This window comes from Battus philenor, unplaced genomic scaffold (assembly GCF_028537555.1).
Source record: "Battus philenor isolate CCGP_79_NKW_IND1 unplaced genomic scaffold, ilBatPhil1.0.hap1 SCAF_20, whole genome shotgun sequence".
Classification (NCBI taxonomy): Eukaryota; Metazoa; Arthropoda; class Insecta; order Lepidoptera; family Papilionidae; genus Battus; species Battus philenor.
In genome coordinates this window covers 7,698,042-7,719,520 of record NW_027181683.1, presented here as the reverse complement: position 1 = coordinate 7,719,520, position 21,479 = coordinate 7,698,042, and the positions used below count along the sequence as shown (strand labels likewise).

The 21,479-nt window shown below is 36.1% G+C and overlaps 1 protein-coding gene across 1 annotated transcript in view; it reads left to right on the top strand.

Moving 5' to 3' along the window:
• Positions 1 to 21,479, top strand: part of Dgk (diacyl glycerol kinase 1) — a 117,311-nt gene that overhangs the window by 82,798 nt on the left and 13,034 nt on the right. Inside the window, exons 4-8 of the mRNA XM_068765739.1 lie at positions 17,621 to 17,694; positions 18,442 to 18,553; positions 19,270 to 19,384; positions 20,343 to 20,510; positions 21,204 to 21,326. Of these exons, the coding sequence (XP_068621840.1) occupies positions 17,621 to 17,694; positions 18,442 to 18,553; positions 19,270 to 19,384; positions 20,343 to 20,510; positions 21,204 to 21,326 (592 nt within the window). The remainder of the gene's footprint in view (positions 1 to 17,620; positions 17,695 to 18,441; positions 18,554 to 19,269; positions 19,385 to 20,342; positions 20,511 to 21,203; positions 21,327 to 21,479) is intronic.

Genomic DNA, 21,479 nt, shown 5'->3' with positions numbered 1-21,479 from the left:
TTTATTGTAATTCTATAGCCTAACTTGTAACAACACACAGTCGATAGGGACAGACAGTGAACAAATAATTAATTAAATACGTAGAAGTCCGAATTTTGAAAATTCTTCTTCAAAGTGTTCCATATAATAATTGAAAATAAATTAGCAATAAGTACATTCACTCTTTTAAAGCTTTTACACCTAAAACCAATCACTCTGTATACGTATCAATTTATGCGTGTATTTAAGTTGGTATGCACAATTTATCGATATTTTCATTTAAGATCTTTAGCTTGCTTTTGCTGCTGTCGATTTATTAGTGTAGTAATATAAAATTAGGATTAAAATAGATAAATCTATAAAAAAAAATAATAAGAAAGTCTGAATTGCTTAGAGAAATATTTAGTCAGTACATCTTAATAAATTTCATTACGATCTTTAAAAGTTATCGCCGAAAAGCTACGTTGTAATAATATTGCTATATAACAAAGCCGCCAGATGTGAAAGTTCCCGCGGACGTCGTCACAACGCTCAACCTTTTGTTTGTCTCGCCCACTCGTCTCGCTCACTCGCACGGCGTGCACGATACGCGCTCTTGCTTGCTCTTGGCAGGTAGCCAAGACGCGCAGCACGTGCGCCCGCGGCCGTTGGAGTTCTGAGAGTCGGATTTGAGCCATGGTTCGATGCGCAACCGCGCGTAGGCGAATTATTCATTTTCCGCGCACAAATTGTTGTAATAATTAAATAAACGTGTTTCCACATCACACTGGCTCCCAACCCGTGGCCTACACGCTAATTATCGACGAAATCGCGTATTCAACCGTTCGCCATCTTAGCGTCGTAAAAGAATCCTATCGAAAATTTAACAATTGTGCGTTATCGGAGTGAATTTCGTCAGTGGTTTGCATCTGTTGTTTGCGATGCCGCGTCGCAAGGCTATAGGCGTCCGTAACAACGTCGAGGATGAGGACTCGGACAGGTTCATGACCGAGGGGCAGCTATCGTCGTTCATGGCGGCGTTCGCCAAGGCTCAAGCGGAGTCAAACCGCCAGCTAATCGAGAGTCTTTTGCTGCGATCGCCGGCCTTCACCACAGGAGCGCCCTCGCCATCACCATCGCCATCGTCGTCTTCGGCTCATCCGTCTCCGTCGGGAAACTTCGCCGGTTGCACGGCTCGTTTCAAATTAACACGAGAAAGTGTACAAAGCGATCAGCGAGCAGGGAGTGCGGGCTCGCGCGCGCGTGCAACGTGCAAGGCACGCGCCGCCGCCGCCGCCGCCGGCGTCGCTATACCTGCTGTGGTAAGCGCAGCGAATGCGCCGAATCGAGGTAAACGGTTTTGTGTTTATTGCAAGAAGAGTGGACATAATCGCGATGAGTGCTCAAGGCTTAGATCTAAAAGTGATCCGCATACAGTTTCGCGTTACGGTTGTGGTACGAAAGGTGTTATTCGTGCTAATTGTGTTAACTGTAATACAAAAAATACGGACACTAAGGATTCGTTCTTTGCATGCGATTTTATGTCAACAAATAGGCATTTATATTCCAAAACCGAGGCATCGCAATGTCAAGCCCATGTTTCTTTTGATTGTAATACTGTTTTTTTAAATTCTGTTTGTAATGTATATGATGTGCCTGATGCGCGGTCAGTGGATAACTCGCGCACCGAGCGCTTGCGTCCGGATGTTTGTACCAAAGGCCGTCCAATTTTGGACATAGAGATTTTTGGCTATCGCGGTACCGGTCTATTAGACACGGCGGCTAAACGTAGCGTTGCCGGATCCACGCTGTACTCCTTGTTGCTTAAGTTAGGGCAGCCGATGCGTAGTAGCGTCATGACTGTGAAACTTGCTGACGGTGTAGTGCGTGACGTGACAGTCAGACTGGTGGACGTTGTGGTGATGCTCGCGGGCGCATCAATACCTATCACATTTATTATTTTTCCAGATGCAGTTAACAATGAAACATTGCTAGGCATTGATTTTATACGTAAAGCTGGTTTGGTAATTGATATTTTTAATGAAACGTGGTTCACAGCTAATCAACCTCAGGTCATTCACCCCTTGCGTTGTGAGAAATCACGTAACTTCATCGGGTGCGCCTCTGCCGACATGTTGCGTTCGGACGAGGGTATGATGCTGTCACCACCTGAAAGAGCAAGCCTTGCGCAGACATTGCAGGAATACGAGGACATTTTCCGAGAAGGGGGAGGACCGACGTCGTTCGCTGAACACCGCATTGACACCGGCACCCACCCGCCGATCGCCGTCCCGCTGTACCGCCTGACGCCTGCGAAAAAAGAAGTTATGGAGGCTGAAATTAATAAGATGCTGACGGAAGGTGTCATCGAAGAGTGTGAGTCTCCGTGGGCAGCACCAGCGCTGTTGGTACCTAAAAAGGATGGGTCCTACAGATTTTGTGTGGATTATCGCAAATTGAATTCCGTCACGAAGGTTGACTCCTATCCGCTTCCAGTGATCGACAATCTACTGCAGTATACTGGCAAAAGTTGTTTCATGAGCACCATCGACCTCAAGGCAGGTTACTGGCAGGTTGCTGTCAAGGAAGAGGATCGCGACAAAACCGCCTTCGTGTCACCATTTGGCGTTTTCAGATTTAAGCGTATGCCTTTTGGCTTGCGCAACGCTCCAGCGACGTTCCAGCGCCTGATTGACAGGTTTCGTTCGGGGTCTGCTTTGCAAGGCGTGACTATTTTAGGTTACATAGATGACCTCATCGTGATCTCTGAAAACTTTGCTCAGCATCTACAGGATCTTCGAGCTGTTTTCGATCGCCTTCGTGTCTTCAGCCTGTGCGCCAATCGAGCTAAATGCGTGTTTGCTAGAGAAAGTGTTAAGTATCTAGGTCACGTGATTTCGTCTCAAGGGCTATCGCCGGACCCTGACAAAATCAGCGCCATTGTCGATATGAACGAGCCGACAAATGTGAAGCACTTGAAATCCTTCTTACAGACGTGCTCGTGGTTCCGTAAGTTCGTGCCGAACTTCGCAAAGGTTGCGCAACCGTTGACTATGCTGACGAAGAAAGATCAGTCTTGGTTGTGGGGCGAAGCTCAAGTCACCGCGTTCTTGGAACTTAAGAAATCACTTACCTCTCCTCCAATCCTCATCCAACCAGATTATAGTCTTCCTTTTGTGTTTAGGACTGACTCGAGCAGCTATGCTTTAGGTGCAGCTCTCTTGCAGGGGGAGTCGCCGCGCGAGGAGCGTCCGATCGCGTACGCTAGCCGCCTTCTGACTTCGGCGGAACGAAACTACTCAACCACCGAGCGTGAAGCTCTTGCAGTTGTGTGGGCAGTCGAGAAGTTTCGCGGCTACATCGATGGTCATCCCGTGCGCGTCGCCAGCGACCACCAGCCCCTGAAGTGGTTACTAACCTTGAAGTCTCCTGCAGGTAGATTGGTCCGTTGGGCTATGAAGTTGCAGTCTTTCGATCTCCAAGTGGACTACACCCCAGGAAAGGCAAACGTCATCGCAGATTCTCTCAGTCGACCGCCATGCGTTGAGGAGGCTCGAGATGCTTGTGGCGTCTGTACGGTGGTGGTTGAAACGCCACGATGGGAGGCAACCGCTCTTCGTGAAGATCAGCTCGCAGATCCTGAAATCGCGAAGATTATCCTGGGCCTGGAGGGAAAGGAAGAAGTGGAGATTGGTAGGTGGACAGATAGAGGTTATCATATGTCAAAGGGGATACTTTACCGATATACAGAAGCAGAAACGGAAGAACCGCAGCTTGTTGTACCAGTCAACCGTCGGAAGCAAGTTATGGTTGAATGTCACGACGCTGCAACAGCTGGTCACGGTGGTGTTGATAGGACTTTGCATCGTATTTCCCAGCGGTTCTATTTTCCTGGAATGCGTTGTTTTGTAGCGGAGTATCTCAAGTCTTGTACTGAATGTCAGCGTTACAAGCCTTCGAATGAGAAGCCTTCAGGCTTGTTGCAGACTCCAGTACCCGCACAGCGCTTCGAAGTTGTAGCAGTAGATTTGTTCGGTCCACTTCCTAAGGGTCCAAAGGGTGAACGTTGGGTCCTTATCGTCGGAGACACCACCAGTAAGTGGGTAGAGCTGTTTGCGCTTACTGAAGCTACTGCTGAAGCTTGTGCTAAGATCTTGATAGAGGAGGTTTTCCTTCGTTTTGGTGTTCCTAGGCGATTAATTTCTGACAATGGTGTCCAATTCGTCGCCGATGTTATGCAGAAAGCCATGTTTGTTTTGGGTGTTAAGCAGAATCTGGTGCCCCTGTATCATCCAGAAGCGAATCCTGTGGAGAGGAAGAACAGGGATCTTAAGGTGCAAATGGCTATCCTCGTGAAAAATCACCATCATAAATGGCCTGTAGCTCTGCCATTTATTCGTTTCGCTTTAAACACATCGTTGACAAAAGCAACCCAACAGACTCCTGCATACCTGACTTTTGCTCGCGAACTTCGCTCACCAATTGCAGCTCAGACGGACTTGCGTGCAGTTGTCGAAGCGGAGAACTACGTGCCGCAAATCACACCTTATCTGCTAAGACTCGCAGATACTCTCCAGTCCAGCAAAGAAAGTATTGAACACCAACAAGACCTCCGCAAAGCTGTTAAAGATAAAATTCGTAAAAGTGACAGTCTCGACGTCGGCGACCTCGTATTGATGAAAACGCACGTTCTCAGCAACTCTGCAAAAGGAGTAAGCGCTAAGTTCGTACCTAAACGAGACGGGCCTTACGTCGTTCAGAAGAAAGTTAGCCCAACTACGTACCTGTTAGCGTTTCCTGATAAGTCCGACATTACCATTGGGAAGTATCATGTCTCTGACTTAAGACGCTATCATTCGCGAGAGGGTGAATGCACTGAGATTCCTGAGCCTGTGGCTCCAAAACGTCCTCGCGGCCGACCGCGAAAGCTTGTGTCGGTTTGACCAGTTGTGAGGTCACTGGTCCTGGTCAAAAGGGGGAGTATGTAATAATATTGCTATATAACAAAGCCGCCAGATGTGAAAGTTCCCGCGGACGTCGTCACAACGCTCAACCTTTTGTTTGTCTCGCCCACTCGTCTCGCTCACTCGCACGGCGTGCACGATACGCGCTCTTGCTTGCTCTTGGCAGGTAGCCAAGACGCGCAGCACGTGCGCCCGCGGCCGTTGGAGTTCTGAGAGTCGGATTTGAGCCATGGTTCGATGCGCAACCGCGCGTAGGCGAATTATTCATTTTCCGCGCACAAATTGTTGTAATAATTAAATAAACGTGTTTCCACATCACAACGTCCATTAAAAGGATATAAATTAATATTGAACAATTGTTTTCAAACAAAAGAATGCCTCTGTGTTAAAAGGAATTTTCCCTAGAAATTCTGTCGACGGAATTTTGATTGTAACCGAAACACATTAGCGTCTCTCTCGTTCTCTTTTAAACGTTGTTATTTAACCACATAAAACTTTATTTCTCTGTGTGCGGAGCGGCAAAACAATATGCTTGTACTCATATAATGTTACGAAATTAGATACAGGAATGTCAATGAACCTAATTCTTACTTACATATACATATAATTCATATATTTGAACGAGTTTTTGAAGTTTGAGTTGAAAAAAAAATTTTATCTACAAACCTTCCAAGGTTTATATATATATATATATATATATATATATATATATATATATATATATATATATATATATATATGTATATTCCAATTCGTAAGATACGATAAAGTATAGTGAGAAATATATGCCAAAAAACTAATATGTATATACATTATACAACTAATATGTATATACATTATAAAACTAATGTGTATATACATTATACACAGAAATAAACACTTTAAGCTATATTGCATAAAAGGACTCGTAAATATATTTATGTAATCGATGGATTACGAGATATCGTACAATGAACACGATAATTACCCGCTATTTGTCCTCGTTATGATTCCATACCAGGGTTGTTTGTAATAAGTTGTCTCAAGTGATTAGGCACTACAATATAGGCGTCCCCCAAAAATATCTTTGGGGGATATACCATAATCGCCATGCTTAACGAGTTCAGTGTGGTATTGTCGTACGCAAAAGGAGCTGTTGTCCATCATCTGGTAACTTGTAATATATATAATTGTATCCCAGGAATCGAGCCAGCGAGCAGAACACTACCTCAAGTCCCAGTCCTCTACTACTCGGCCACTGCTCAATTGTACCTTATATTACATACCGGAGGGGGTCAACCTATAAAGCTCGCGAGTCATTTGCGGCTCTTCACTATCAAATTATATAAATATTCAGAACCACGTATTTATGTGAATAATTATATTCTATTTCAAAATACGTTAAATCTAAACACCGATATGTATTAACTAACCAGCATCTTTTTAGATTAGTTTATATATTTTATACATAATTTTTTTGGAGTGCTATCAATTATTCACTGAATTTTAAAGAATTATCAAGAGAAATGAAATAAGTGTTCTTGATTTTTAATATTTAAATTTTATTAAACTTAACTAAACTTTTTAAAATTTTGAATAATTGCTCCTATGAATCTTAATTAATATCAAGAACTTTGTCCACTCTTATTATGTACATTTTTTCCTTTTAATACATATACGACTAAAAAAGAGTCAAACGAACATCACATTCAATGCATTGCTAGCGCAAAGATGGCGTTTGTGAATATACATTAATTTATTTAAAACTGAATGACTCTAAAATCTAAAAACATCAAAGGAAGAGGAGGTCTTCTTTAAAAGCAGAACAATTTACTGCTTGGTGCTATAGTTCAGTGGACGTATCTGTAGCTGTTAAACTTGTTTACGCTGAAAGCAAAACGTACTCTCTACAAAATACGTAACAATAAAATACAAGTAATGGTGATTAGTGGACGACATCACCCTTATCTGTTTCCATTAGTTTTAAAGTAAATGGCGATAAGCGACGATTCCTTTTCCTTGAATAACTTTTTTTAGAATGCTGAACCTTTCATTTCATCTTCAAACTAGATACTCCGTCATATTTTGCACTGTTAAAATTACTGGATAGTCGCAGTTCAATGATCACTTGAATCTTTTATTTTCGAAAAACTTACAGCAAGATTAATTAATAATTAGAGAACATAAAAATTGGAAAGCAGTTTAAAAGGTTTTACAATAAAAATAAATAGTCAAAAGTTACACTGTCGGTATCATAAAAATGAGGATCTATTATCGACATATTCTTCAACAATTCTATCAACGCTTGCCGCGACTTGTCAATCATCATAAAAATAATGCGAATAGTAAGTATCATTATCATGAACATTTTAGCCACAAGACTTTCACTGATGGACATTGGCCGCTCCCAGATATTGGAAGCGGTCTGCATCCAGGGTCTTTGGACGACAATCCATGGGTAGTCGTCAATCCACTTTCACGGCTTTCAACTGAATCTACAAATGATAATTAAAAATGCGGTTAAGAATTAAAATAGTAAATAATAGTAACTATCTATGATATTTACCTCATAACTTTCAAATCAGCGTGTGCCTAAAAGAAAGAAATAATGATTTGTAATCTGTTTTTAGGTGAGAAACGGGAGTACAAAAAAATCTTTAACAAAGTCACGCAAAATAAATAGCTATGAATAGTCTGTACGGTCGTATAAGGAAGTTGTTTTGCCTATGTACAGCATTAACGCTAGCAACATATAACGATATGTATTTATGACTTTAATGCCCTTATAATTAATGTCCTGAAATTAATTGCAAAAGTAAGTTTACAATTACGTTTATTGCTAGACTTGTAATATTGTTACGCTACGTATCCTGAACAGACGATGCCACTTGATAGAATTACATGATAAATCGTGATACGAAAACTATAACATTTATTTCAATTATTTATCCGAGAACTTAAATCAGAATTTACAAAAAACATTTTTATTGAAAACGTTCCCAAATTTGTGTTTTCTGTGAGCCATTAATGGTATTTTTGTTAAGGTTAATAAGAACGCAGATAAATATTAGTTTATACCTACAATAATGCGGACTGCTTAACTATCCATGTTATTTCAAACAAATATCTAACAAAGTTCAAAAAGCAATTTAAAACTTTATTCATTCGAATGCAATCTGCTGAGAGAGTGCAAAATGAGACCGAAAGTTATGTATAATTAAGCGCACTGTTTTGTATCCGGAATGAACATTTCTAATTGAACATTTACATCTATTACACGTGAAATTCGTCTTAATTTATTTGTACACAATTGATCAAAAAAAATTTCCGATAATATATACAATGTTTTTTTTTTGTTAGTCCTAAATATTATGTTAATTTTGCCTTTATTCATTGTATGTATAAGAACTAGTTTAATTAATAAATTAATGCCGTTTACTATTTCGAATGAACAGTTACCCAAGATGTGAGGCGACAAGGCGTTGAAAATCTTATTTCAGAAAGCTAATTAGTTCGACTAGATGAAGTAGTCTATCTGATTGGAAGACTATTGCTCTTAGATCGTGTAGGCAGACGTTGGAAAAACCCACCACACGGCTCCTTAACAGATGAAGTCATTAAAAATCGAATCTTACTCAAAACACTTCTTTTTATTAGGAAAATAAACAATTGTACTGAAAATTTGTTATAATTTTTGTATAGTCGCACGTTCTCCTATTTTTGTACGAAATAAAGCTTCTACAGCCCAGGAACAACATACATTATTAATTAATTCTGGACTATCAACCTTGTTAATCCATAAATTATTATGACTTTAAGCAGCAGACGTCTCGACTTTAATACTAATAACTTGTATTTTACTAATAATTATTTGTACAATATACTATGACTTATAACACCGTCATCATTTTAGGCAGACGTCTAGCCTGTGAGAGTGCCTCCTTCTTAGATTTCCAATTGGACCAAATGAAAGCGGCCTGCATACATCGTCCGCTGGTTTCAACTAGGACTTCTGTCTATCTTATGGATAGACACCCTACGTTGCCCTCGACCCTTTAAAAAAATATTTGATCTTCGTATCATACATGCGTGTTCTTCCTGTGAGTGTATTAATAAATAGAAAAATCATTTTCGCTTTTAAAATCTAATGATGCTATAATATTCAGATTCTAAAATCTCCGAACTAGTTTCTGCACTAACAATAATATTATGAAATAAGTGATCTCGATTTATTGCTATTTACAAAAATAGCAATAAACCTGATCGTTTGTCTTGTATTACGTAAACATCCGCAACTGGACATAAGGCCTATATATATATATATATATATATATATATATATATATATATATACGATATACCCATATATTTCTTATAAAACGGGTACAAGGTAGACCGCATTTAGTGCTTACTGAAAACCTTAAAAAGGTCATCTGAGGACCTCCCATGCAGCGCTTGCCGGTCCGCTTAGCGGACATATGATATGTTTGCTTAACATAACACCTTCAAAAGTCAAGTACATTTAAATATTGTATTTATCAAATAAATTTTCTTCAAATTCATGTATTGGTACATGCATTCTATTACATACATTGTTTTAACGGATTACTACTGACATGATAAGCATCAGTACTTATTACAAGGTGTCATATCTCACTAGCTTACAAAGAAAACTTTTAACTACTATCAGCAGTGGTAAAAAATAACTGGGTACCGTTAACCCCAATAGCATGGTAAAAATAAATGTACTCTGCGTACAGTTCCAACTCATTACGCATTCGAGCTGCGAAAACAACCAGTTAATTTTGTTTCATTTTGATCAAACGCTGACGCGACGTCGTAATTAAACGAAACGTTAAAGATCCATTAGTCGAACTGAAATTAAGTCGATAGAATTTTTAATTCGGACGTGCACTGAAAATTAAACATTAATAAATTACCTAACGGGCCTGTAAAATAATTCTTTGTAATTCGGTTTCATTCAGTCTTGTATTCTCTCGCTGTTACTTTAGTCCTCGATGATGATTATTTGTATATAGAAACAACATTAACTTACTCTAGAATGATTTTTGTCCCTCTTGAGTACATTTGTGAAAGCCAATTTAGATTAACTTGGCCGGACTTCACTTACTCCGAGACTTCGAAGAAGCTTTTGGAGCGATTGACAGAAAGCAGAAGATTAAATAAGATAAAAAGTAATTTCAACATAAAGTATTTTATATTTTGTAGCTCGGCATTTGATTTGGCACGTTAGGTATATTAATCTTTTATATATCATCTTTTTACGGTTACTCTGTATTATAACAAGCTTTCGGAGCACTATTTGATGACTTGAGTTTATAAAACCTCGCTAATTATTGGCGTAAGTTTATCTTTTCCGCCCAATGTTCTGCAATTAACGTAGCGCTATACACTGAAACAAATACAAAGTAACTAACAGATATGATTTACGTTATTACAAGAGATGGGAAATTTAGTATGTGAAGTTGGGTAAATAGATTAGAATTAATTATATTTTTACTTACTAATATAAAAAATACAGCGAGAAAATAAAAACAGGAGCTACCAATTCGAGTGAACACAACATTTCGAGTCGGACAAATTGGTTCCTTTCGTATCGCTTTGAGTGATGTACACTTTATTAATAAAGAACTATTAAAGTTTACAAATTAATAAATTGAAATTACGTACTATGACTAATTTCAATACTTCACTTCATTTGTGGCTAAATATGGTCATAAGACAAATTTGATTAATAAACTAATCAATACTGTCTACATGATGATTGACAGCAGCGTGACATCGTAGTATTATACTGCGATCGCCAACCTGTTTGCTAAACGTGGCTATTATAGTATATTCACGCATAGAATAGATATCTTGGGGGGAGGCCTATCCATAAAAATCAGATACTTTGATCTGAAACATAAAATTTTGCACACGTGCATTTAATACGTTGTGGGACAAAGTTTTGACGTGTTAACTTGACTCCTGTACCGCTTAAACATTCAGTCGCGCACTTTTATAAAAAAATAATAACTTTACTTAAAAACATTATTCATTTCATTAGGTTAGATGATACAATGATCGTATTACTTGTTTCTAAGATTCTCCGAAATTTCTTGAAGCCGATCGATGAATACATGAATCTTGTCCATTATATAGTCCTGAGGAAATATTGCAATCTACAGTCGTTATTTCAGCCCATAGACGCGCACTGCAAGGCATAGGCCTTGCTCAACATGCTCTAATCGCTACGCTTGGCACGTTGGCGATTGCGGTGTGGTATTATGGTACGCAAAGGACGCTGCTGCCCGTCCTCAGGAAACTTGTTTTTGAGCTGTGGCAATCCTTTATAATTAATGCACAAAGTATGAATTATACAAGACTGTATCCCGAGAATCTCACCCACAGACTACGATTGCAAATCTAAACTTCTACCGCTGTTCAAAAATTCTACAATACCATCCAATTAATTTTCAAAACCGTAATTTATTTAGAATTTACCGTTGAGTTTCACATAGATCCAACGAAAATTTCCAATTTTATGGAGTTCTGTAAGTTTGATTATAATTGTAAAAGCGTAGTGAGTGATCATTGGTCAGTTTTTAAGCTTTTACACCTATTTCCAATCAACCTGTATGTAAAGATAACCTTGAAATACTTAATTTTATTTTTACTATTGAAATGCGACAAACCTATATGGCTGTACAAAGTCTACCAAGTGAGAGAGATATTTAATTTTAACATATTTACATATATATTATCATTACGTTATTTAATATTCCAGAAACCAATGTTTTTTGCAGAGGGTGTTCTATAAATGTATTAACTGCAAATGAGCTATAATATCACCATATCAAAGTATTTACAATTATAACCAATCAATCTGTATATGAAAAAATTAACAGTTTATATAATATTTACCGTCGATCGAAATCTTACTGTAATAATATCTCGATATACACAACTCAGATACTCTTAAATTAAAATTTGATTACCTATTGTGAACTCCTATTTCTGCTGGTAGGATTAATTGAAGTATCTCAAGTGTCTATAACACAAGTTATTGACATGCACACGATAAACAATAATTCCCTTATTATTTATTACCTGTCCACGGTTACGCCATTGTGGTCTATATAGTGCATATATTAATTTTTAATGATTGTTTTATGTAACTAAATAAATACTGAGCACATTATATTCACGTAAATATAAAATAATAGAATAATGGTAATTTTGTTTTAGAATTGTAAAACTATATGTCGGTTACAAACGATTTATGGCGATGGCAGATTTCTATATTGATATAGAAATAAATCTTAGGACTGAGAATCTCTTTTATATAAACACGTGTAAAACGGTACAACATAAGAAGCATTTTTGTAGCTTTTCAATCCTGTGTTAACAGTAAATTAGTAACAAAGATCTTATCTCTTTTAATTAATTATCAATAAACAAATAATATATTAAACCTCTATGGCTAGCTTTAGGTATTTATTAACACTTGTTACACGATATATATAATTAATCGTTTGGACGGTGCAGAAAAATAATAAATTAAGAAAGGAGGGTGAAATAAGTATATTTAATCATATACTTATTAAAAATCTAAACGAAAAGGTTAAAAATAAGTGAGAAAAGAACACCTTATTCAAATATCCAGACGACTCCTACAAACTATAATGGTATTTCGTGATTCCGTCAACTTGTCAAACAACAGCATACGAACCTACGCTTTAAATGCGCACAATTTTTGATCATCTTAATACAGAGATGGATGCAGAAGTATATACCAGAGAAGAATACATTGTATTGCGGAGAATGAATGAGTAAAGTCAGTACTGTAAGAGGAACATTTTATTAGAAGATCGATTTACACTTACCTAAAAATTGTTTAAACTGTCGATCACAATATTTCCAAACACCTGTGAACTTCGTTATAATGTATGATCCAAGGGAAGTGGCTATAACGTATTTGTAAGTTCAGTCGCTTTATTTATTTGGCTGACGTCATTGAACACTATTCCAAATCATCCCTAGCGACGTCAACCTTTAGCGTTTTCAAGCGTCTGACGTGTGTATGCATACGTGATGCGCTTGAATGTGCCATTAAATTAAAATATAACGGATCAATACTCAATATTTTCTATCATTATTATTTTAATCATGCGGTTGTTGATTATTACATTTTTGGAGAGTAAACAGGGTCGATTATACAAAGATTACTTCATTTCAACGTGCCGATGTTCATTGCTTTGTAGGGATAGCGTACAAGTACGATGCTTGGGCCTGACGACACGCGAAGCAAGTTGAAGGAGGCCTTCTTGTATTGACTTCACCTTCATGGCCAGATTCCTATCCTTATGCAATCTTATCATTTTAAATGATGCTATTAATACTGTTTTAAAAGTCCGTTCCAGAAATGAGCAGATGTTAAGATTACTGTCTAGAGATAATAAGGTATAAGTAAATTTACTAAGTGTTTTAGTAAACTTATGGTGTATACATAATTATAAACATAATCAGAGGGACAAAACACTGGTAATTTAGTAAGACATTTATCCATATACCATAAATATATTATACATTTAAGACTTATTTCAATTTTAAACTTGCAATTCACAAAATTTACAAATCCTGTCCTCTCTACTCGATTATAACAAATTTTTGTAAAAAAAGTGATGGTAAAGTTAAGGAAAAAGTTGCACATTATTTTCTTTGTATAGTTTTTTAAACTACATAAAGAAATTAATATATTTCATTAATATTAAAAAAAAATCCGTTGTAAAATGTTAATCACTTGAAATTCACTTCTTTTTCAAATTACGTATAAATTCAATTTCTAAATGTCTTTATTCAAGAAGACGACTATACACACTTTTGAATTATCAATTGTTTTAAAATCATGATTAGTTTAATGCCGTCAGTTTGTAATTAAATTACCACCGGCTCAGTATGCTGCTCTGCTGAGAAGAGACAGCTAGAAACTCGTGGTACTGATTCGGTACGGAATACGACAATTTATTAGGTTATTCTATTTTTTTAACGTTTCTCAAAATATGTTCATGAGTTTATAACATACAATAAATTTACTATAATATAACATCACTAATTATTATCAGTAAAACCGTAAATGGATTCAGCTAAAGATCTATTAATTTCAAAAGATGTTAACCGTTATTGAGAGCACCTTATGTACGTAATTAGCAACAATTTGTGTAAATTGACAGCTGCCACATGCCTCATTGCTTTGAACGTAACGTGGGTAATATATTCATCGTGATAATTCTACCTGGAATTATGTTAATGGAACATACATTTATATATTACAGATGATATGTTGAGAGAATTTACATTAATGCTTGAAGACTTTAACTCGTTTAAATTGACATCGCTGTATATTTTAAAGTTAAAAATGTTAACAACACATATTTTTTTAGCAATGGTAGCCCAGCGTTAGAGGACTGAGACTTGCGATCGTAGGTCGCTGGTTCAGTTCCCGTGATACAATCTCATATAATTTACACTTTGTGCATTAATTATATAGGATTGCCATTGCTCACAAATAAGTTTCAATAGGATAGGCATCAGCTTCCTGCCTACCAATCGTGGCAATTATGGTATATTGTATATTCCCCTTTAGATATCTATGGTGGAAACTTAAGCTTTGCATCTATGGGCTAAAATGACGAAGACGTTACTTGCTTAATTTTTAATATATTTTGGCTTGATTTTTTCTGCTCCAATTAAACATAAACTTTTGATTGATCCATAACCAAACATGAAAACTTATCCATCAATTTTTCCCTTATCGGTAAATTGGAGGGTGCAGAGCGTTGAGGGAGCTTTGCCTAAATCTCTATATAGTAATTAAACTCTAGAAACTCTCCCTAAGTTCACCCTAGGGATTTGTAAGTGTTCAAAAGCTTTAACAAAAAGATACTCGTAAAAATATGGTTCCGTCCTTTTTCCTCTTACTGTTCCAGTTGCAATGGTAGTACAGAGAAGGCCATCGTCGCTTATATAAAATCACTGACGCAATAAATCATACTTTTATTATCGAACTTTCCTGTGTTATCATTACAAATTAATTCGGAAGTAATTAAAAGTGTCCTTAATTCAATCAAAACTTATAAAGTCAAAACGATACGAAAGGGTCTGTAAGCGGCCGTTGGAAACTTGACTGACATCTAAGGACAATGAACAACAAATCTTTTTAAATCCCAAACGCAAATTACTTTTCGTTGTCGTTGTTATACAAGCTTTTGTCTTCGTATTTGTTTACCAGTGTTCGTCTATCAGATGTGCAAATTTTGGGAAATTTAACAATAAAATGGAAGCTTCTTGGTTTCCTTTTTATTCTGTGTTTGCAAATATTAATGAAATAAAAATTTAACAACATATAATTTTAAAAAGAATTCAACACAATTTCTGGGTAATTCGCAAAACTTGCTTCGTTAGTATTAAGTGTAAAAGTTCAATTCGTATTCCTGTCGTACTTAAAAGTAAAGTGAAAAGTACTTCCCGAGTTCTGACCTGGAAAAATGTCAAAAGAGAAATATTAACTTTGTTATTTATTTTCATACAAAGAAAAGCAAAACTGTTGTAGCAAACAACATAAATTACGAAGAAAATATTGGAAAGTAAGTTTTATATTATTCTTTTTTAATATGGTAATTGTTATTTATTGCGATTTCGTGTTAGTTAAGTGAAGATGCAGCTTTATTAGTAATATGCACTAGTCTAGTAATAACATAGCAGATTTTTTTAATTGTATTTACTGACTCAATCTAAATTTCGCATAATTTTATGAAAAATTATAAAGTAGGTTACTTTTTAAAAAATGAAACTTTAGTAAATAAATAAAATAGGTAAAACTTTTATGAAACATTTCCTTATTAATGTATCCAACTCGAATAGGCAGCAATCGTGAAGCTTCGAAATATTCTAGTCCTAAATACCAAAATGTTTAATGTATGGATCCGAGACACGGTCGCTTACGACAGGCCTACAGAAAGCCCAAAATCAGTCAGAGCGCAAATGAAAGAGCTATGCTCCGTGTTTTGCTGCGAGATCGAATCAGGAATGAGGAGATTGGCAGAAGAACTAAGTCCACATAAGTCGACGAAATTGCTCATCTGAAGTGGCAAGGGAACTGCACATCGCTCGTGCAACCGCTGGTCGTTGGAGCCAAAAGGTTCTCGAGTGACGAACACAAACCGGTAGACGTGGCATGATTAGGCCCACCACTAGGTGGACCGAAAACTTAGCTAACGTCGCGGGATGTCGTTGGATGCAGGCGGCGCGAGACCGGACACTGTGGCGATCTTTGAGGGAAGTCTGACTTGCAGTGGGCGTCTATCAACTGAAATGGTCTATGATTATGTATCCGGTCTCCTAATTGAGAGAATACACCTACACTTTAGTTTCTTAACATACCTCAATAAATTATTGAAAAAAATTGTTGGTTTTAAAAGTCTCAATAACATAAAATCAGATTGTACATCGTATTTTGTATAATCAAAAATTAATAATAAGTAAACCACGCCAACACATAAATTTGTAATCCAACTTAGACGAAAAACGAGATGATTTTATTAACCGAACAAATTGGAGCCTGTAATACCTTCAAAGACATTTATATCCTACATACAATCTTCGAAAGTATAAATAATTCTAAGAATAAAATACGAAGGGACGCCTTTGAGGCGCGAAGGTTTTAAAGTTACCTAGCAACCGAGGTATCTTCGACACAGCCCGGCAACAGTCAAAGCGCTACCATGGCTACATATCATTTAGCCGTAAAGAAATTAGAATATTTAAGTTCAAGTAATTGCGTATGATGGTATAGTGCTACCAAAGCCGGTATACCGTGCCTTAGAAAAAGTTGGGGCCGAGGAAAAGAGTGCCGCTGAGAACGTTAACGGCGGCAAAAGACTGTTTGTTGACTGATTGAAAGGAGCGGTTGATACTATCGCTGCGCACATGTCTAAGGCGCGGTACACTGGTTTCGGTAGCACTTTAAAAAGATCAATAAAATTCAGAAACCCAATTTTTAAAATTTTAATTGCTTTACAAATTTCACAGTGATTATAAAAAATCTTTCGAATAATTAATATTCAACGCCACCATTAAATTAATTTAGTTATTGAATATATAATAAGAAAATCACAACAGAAGCACCTAATGCATCTGACATTAAAATGGTGGAATAATATACATAACATTTAATTATAAAAATAAGAAATTCTAATGCACCCGTTTATTTAAAAAGTGTATAACGTTAAAAATAATTAATTTGTATTAAGTTCGAAGGTTCAGATTTCAGGTAGTAATATAAATTTTGTCTACAATTCGTAGCTAATTTATTTTCAAAGCATTAAGCGAGAAGACGAAGAGTGCATTGACTTAGTGGTAAGTGATACACCTGTGTCATAACAACGGATGATATCTTTGTCTTTGATAGATGAGCATAGTATTTAATGGTGAAGAGTTTCACCATTGTAGCTTCGCAAGGGTTGGAGGTCTTTGCCGACTGGTAAACAGGCTTACATTAAACAAGAAATTATCGATAGGAATAGATTTTAATTTTAAGTTTTAAACTCGAGAGATGCTACTTTTTACACGATCTCAATAAACAGGCTAAGGAATGTTTTAAAATAGTTTCAAAAATACTATAATTAAAAGGTACTAATGATTTATTTTTGTTTCAGGATATCGACTATGAAGGTTTCCGGTGGTTCCTGGATACATTCCTTGAAGTATCAACTCCCGATGAACTCTCGAGGTTATGATTTTTTTTAACGTAATAATAGCATAATGGAGACTTACGAATTCATTTTGATCTTTTTTGATGTATTATCAACTTCTATTCCTCTACTGTAATATATTCTAAATTACACAGTTTTTAATTGTATAAATAAGTTCACAGTTTCCGCTCCATTCCATCCATTTAAGATACAAGATATTGATGTCTTAATCAAATTTTGATTTAATATCTACCTAAATGGAATTGAAACGTGGTATAGAATTGAAACGCGTCTCTCTCCCGGGCCTAATTAACAATCTCACAGTTACTCAACGAAACATGAAGAGAGGGCTGTGCTCGGAATTTCTTTACGAGATAAAGTCATAAATTATGAGATCGGTAGATGAATGAAAGTAATCGAAACAGCTCAGCGCATTCGTGAGTTGAAGTTGTAGTGCGCACGCCAAGATCCTGGAGTGAAAACTACAGAGGATAGTGTCGCGGAGAATGTCCACACATAAAGTAGATGCAGGCCGATTTCATTCGCTCCTACTAGTGAAATTATGATGATGATCCGTGTAAAAAATTCGAATAACAAATTCTATTTCCTGTTCAGTATTCTGTATGACTAAGACAGCCGAAGAACCTAGGCTTGATTAGTTGCTATATTCTGATTATGTTTGTAAAGAATCCAACGATATTTAAGTATCTACGTTGACTTTATCAATTACAATGCCGTTATTTTCGACAACCTAAAAATATATATTAAATTGATGAAAATTTTAGGCACTTGTTTCTGTCGTTCGTTCGGCGGGACAAAAGGCCGGCTCTGCGAGAAATGGCGGCGGCCAGTTCTACAGCAGCCTGCGCGCCTGTTACTTCACACGGTGATCATCAGGTATTTTATTAAATTTCAAAAAATATAACGTTCTTTTCCTCTCATTCAAAGACAAAACTTTACTTACAAATTATTATATTATTCAAACTACATTTTGCACTTATCATAAGACTTACTAATTATTATTCATCATTAACACTTCTATCCTTCTTGCCGCATTTATGAGCGTCGACGCGTTCCGGATGCAACGTATCTTCTGAAGCTTATCACTGGCACTATATATTACAACGATCTTTTGAGAAGCATAGGATCTCCTTACGTAAATGTTTTAATTTATGTTAGCACTAGCCTTTCTGACTTTTACAGTTTCATCGACATATATCTTGATGACAGCAAGTGTCAATTTTCGTTTTCAATTTAATAATTTGCGTCGCCAGTTACAGAAAAATAATATATAGAATACATGCGAGCGCTTCATGTGTAAGCCAGGATACATATTTTAAAATTTTACACGAAATATCTATGTGTATTATGCTAATGATTGAAACGCAAATGTAAATATTAATATAAAAATCCTTTATGTTTAATATTTTTTAACGATAGACAAAGTATAAGAAAAGTTGTCAAAATGTCAGTTTTATGTTTTGAAGAAAAAACTTTAAAAATATCGAAATCTATCGAAAATAAATACATCATGGCCTTCCAAAGTCCATTAAACTGGCCATAATATGAAAGTGTTATCATATATATTCAATTTATAAGTACGTTCTTTCTAGGGAAAATTGAGTCTGGCTTCTAAGATCCATGGATTAGCCGAAAGATTGCAACAACTGGGTAGAAGCTCTGGTGACTCCGTCGATGGAAGTGAGAAAGGATCCCGAAGTCGAACCGGTAAGCTATTTTATTAAGAACATGACATAAAATAATTCTGTTTCAATACTTAATACTGCCAATCTGAACATTTAAAAATAAAACCTTTATTTAAAAGTCACTTTTCCTTCTTATATTAGTAAAGGTAACAAAAAATATATATATAACAATGTTCACTGGTTTTTTTATAAATATACCTAGTATAGAGGATTGGAAGTTGAATAGGCAGAAAGCAGGCTATATAGCGCCGTTATCGTTGGAAGACGCTAAACGCAGGCCGCTTTCCATCGAAATGGACTTACTACACGAATAAGTTTAATTATTATTAAAACTAATTATCAATAAATAATACCGAAGTATTTTTTTACATTCATAGCGCTTCGACTGCTTTGATCACGGTTATTACTAAGGCGGTAGTTGTTATGTCATAGTTATTTGAATGTATCTTGAAATTTGTTAATTGTTGTTTGTTGTTCAAGTACTTAATAATTCACTCAAAACAGATCACGGTAACTTGAGCATATTTTACACTAGCAATACACGTCCTTGAGATACGGCATTGTTTGATTTAATTACGGATTACCATGTCGAAAAAATATGTAACGAGGAAAAACAACATGAACATAGAAATTGAAATATATATGCAATTTGTTAAAAAATTGCTTCTTTTTTGTTAATTCAGTAACTTTCGCACAAATATTAGAACTCATTCTTTTTAATACATTTTAACTGGATACATTATCAGCATCATCCTTATTAAAACTAATTAATTATTTATTTTATAGGAACTACATATCTTTAAACCGAAATTGAGGAGCTTATAGTTAAGAAAGTTTGGCATATCGTAACTTCTCTTTTAATGCCATCAAGACCGCCATGTTTCTGTTTATCTCTAAGAAGTTAATATTTTTTTTAGATTTTAGTTATTAATTAGTATTTCAAATCGGATATCTTATTGGGAAAAATATATTTTTGTCAGGGAGCGTGCACCCAATGTTTACTGTAACAACTCACCCTTCCTACTCGTCTCACGAGCTGTGCTTAGATCGACGCAATGAAACCAGCCCCAGCCACAGTCAAATGTCCAGGAACTCTAGCAGAAAAAGCAGTAATTCTCTGCGCGTCAATCAATCGACAAAAATTGAAGGTCAGTAATTTTAAAAAGTACATTTTTGCAGCATGTCCCGTAAATTACATTAAATATTTACCAATCTGCACTGCATCAGCCTAGTAGCAGAGGCTAGGAAATTTAGCTGATTCCGGTAAGCCCCCTGAACAATCGTTACGAACGGCGGCAGTGCTTTGCAAGTCTCGACACGGTATAGTAAATATGGTATATGCAAATTTTTACTAGAAACAGTCGCTGAGCATCTTGAAATATTATCTGCCTACATTGATAGGTAAAGTGAAGCCAACATTTTAGATCTTCACTATCAAAAGCTGACACATTTTTGTGGAACCCCAATTACGTAACGTGAACCCCTATTATTTTGTCTGGCTTACAGCCTGTACTCTTGTTCCGAAAAAGGATTTATTTCCCCCCAATGCAAACATTACAACAAAACAAAATTAAGTCAAACTATGTAAAAATACAAAGCTATTATAAATATTAATTCATAAATAAGTTCAAAACTTCTCGATGCTTTTTCACAGAAACGATATTTAACCATAGTTTTCCTAAAAATGAATTTTAATTCAGTCATTTAATCGTTAAAATCATTTGTATTTTATTCTTTTAATAAAAAAAAAACATTTATTCAGACAATTACAGTATTCTAAAACAATGATTCTTTATATACTTTATTATTGGACAATGATTAAAAAAGTTTTTCTATTTCAGATTTTAAGCATTTAATGCGTCGTCCGTCCACTTTAGAAGTACATACCGCAAGAGTCTCACTTAAGGATATCGTATGCTATCTTTCGTTATTAGAAGCTGGACGACCCGAAGACAAACTGGAATGTACGTATTAGAAATACTGTTAGCTTATGAACTGCGTCTCAATAACATTTGTTTATTACTTTGTAAAAGACAAAGTAAATACTGTTCACGTATTATGTCACATTAGGTAATAAATATATATTAAAAATGTACATAACATAAACTACTCTTATT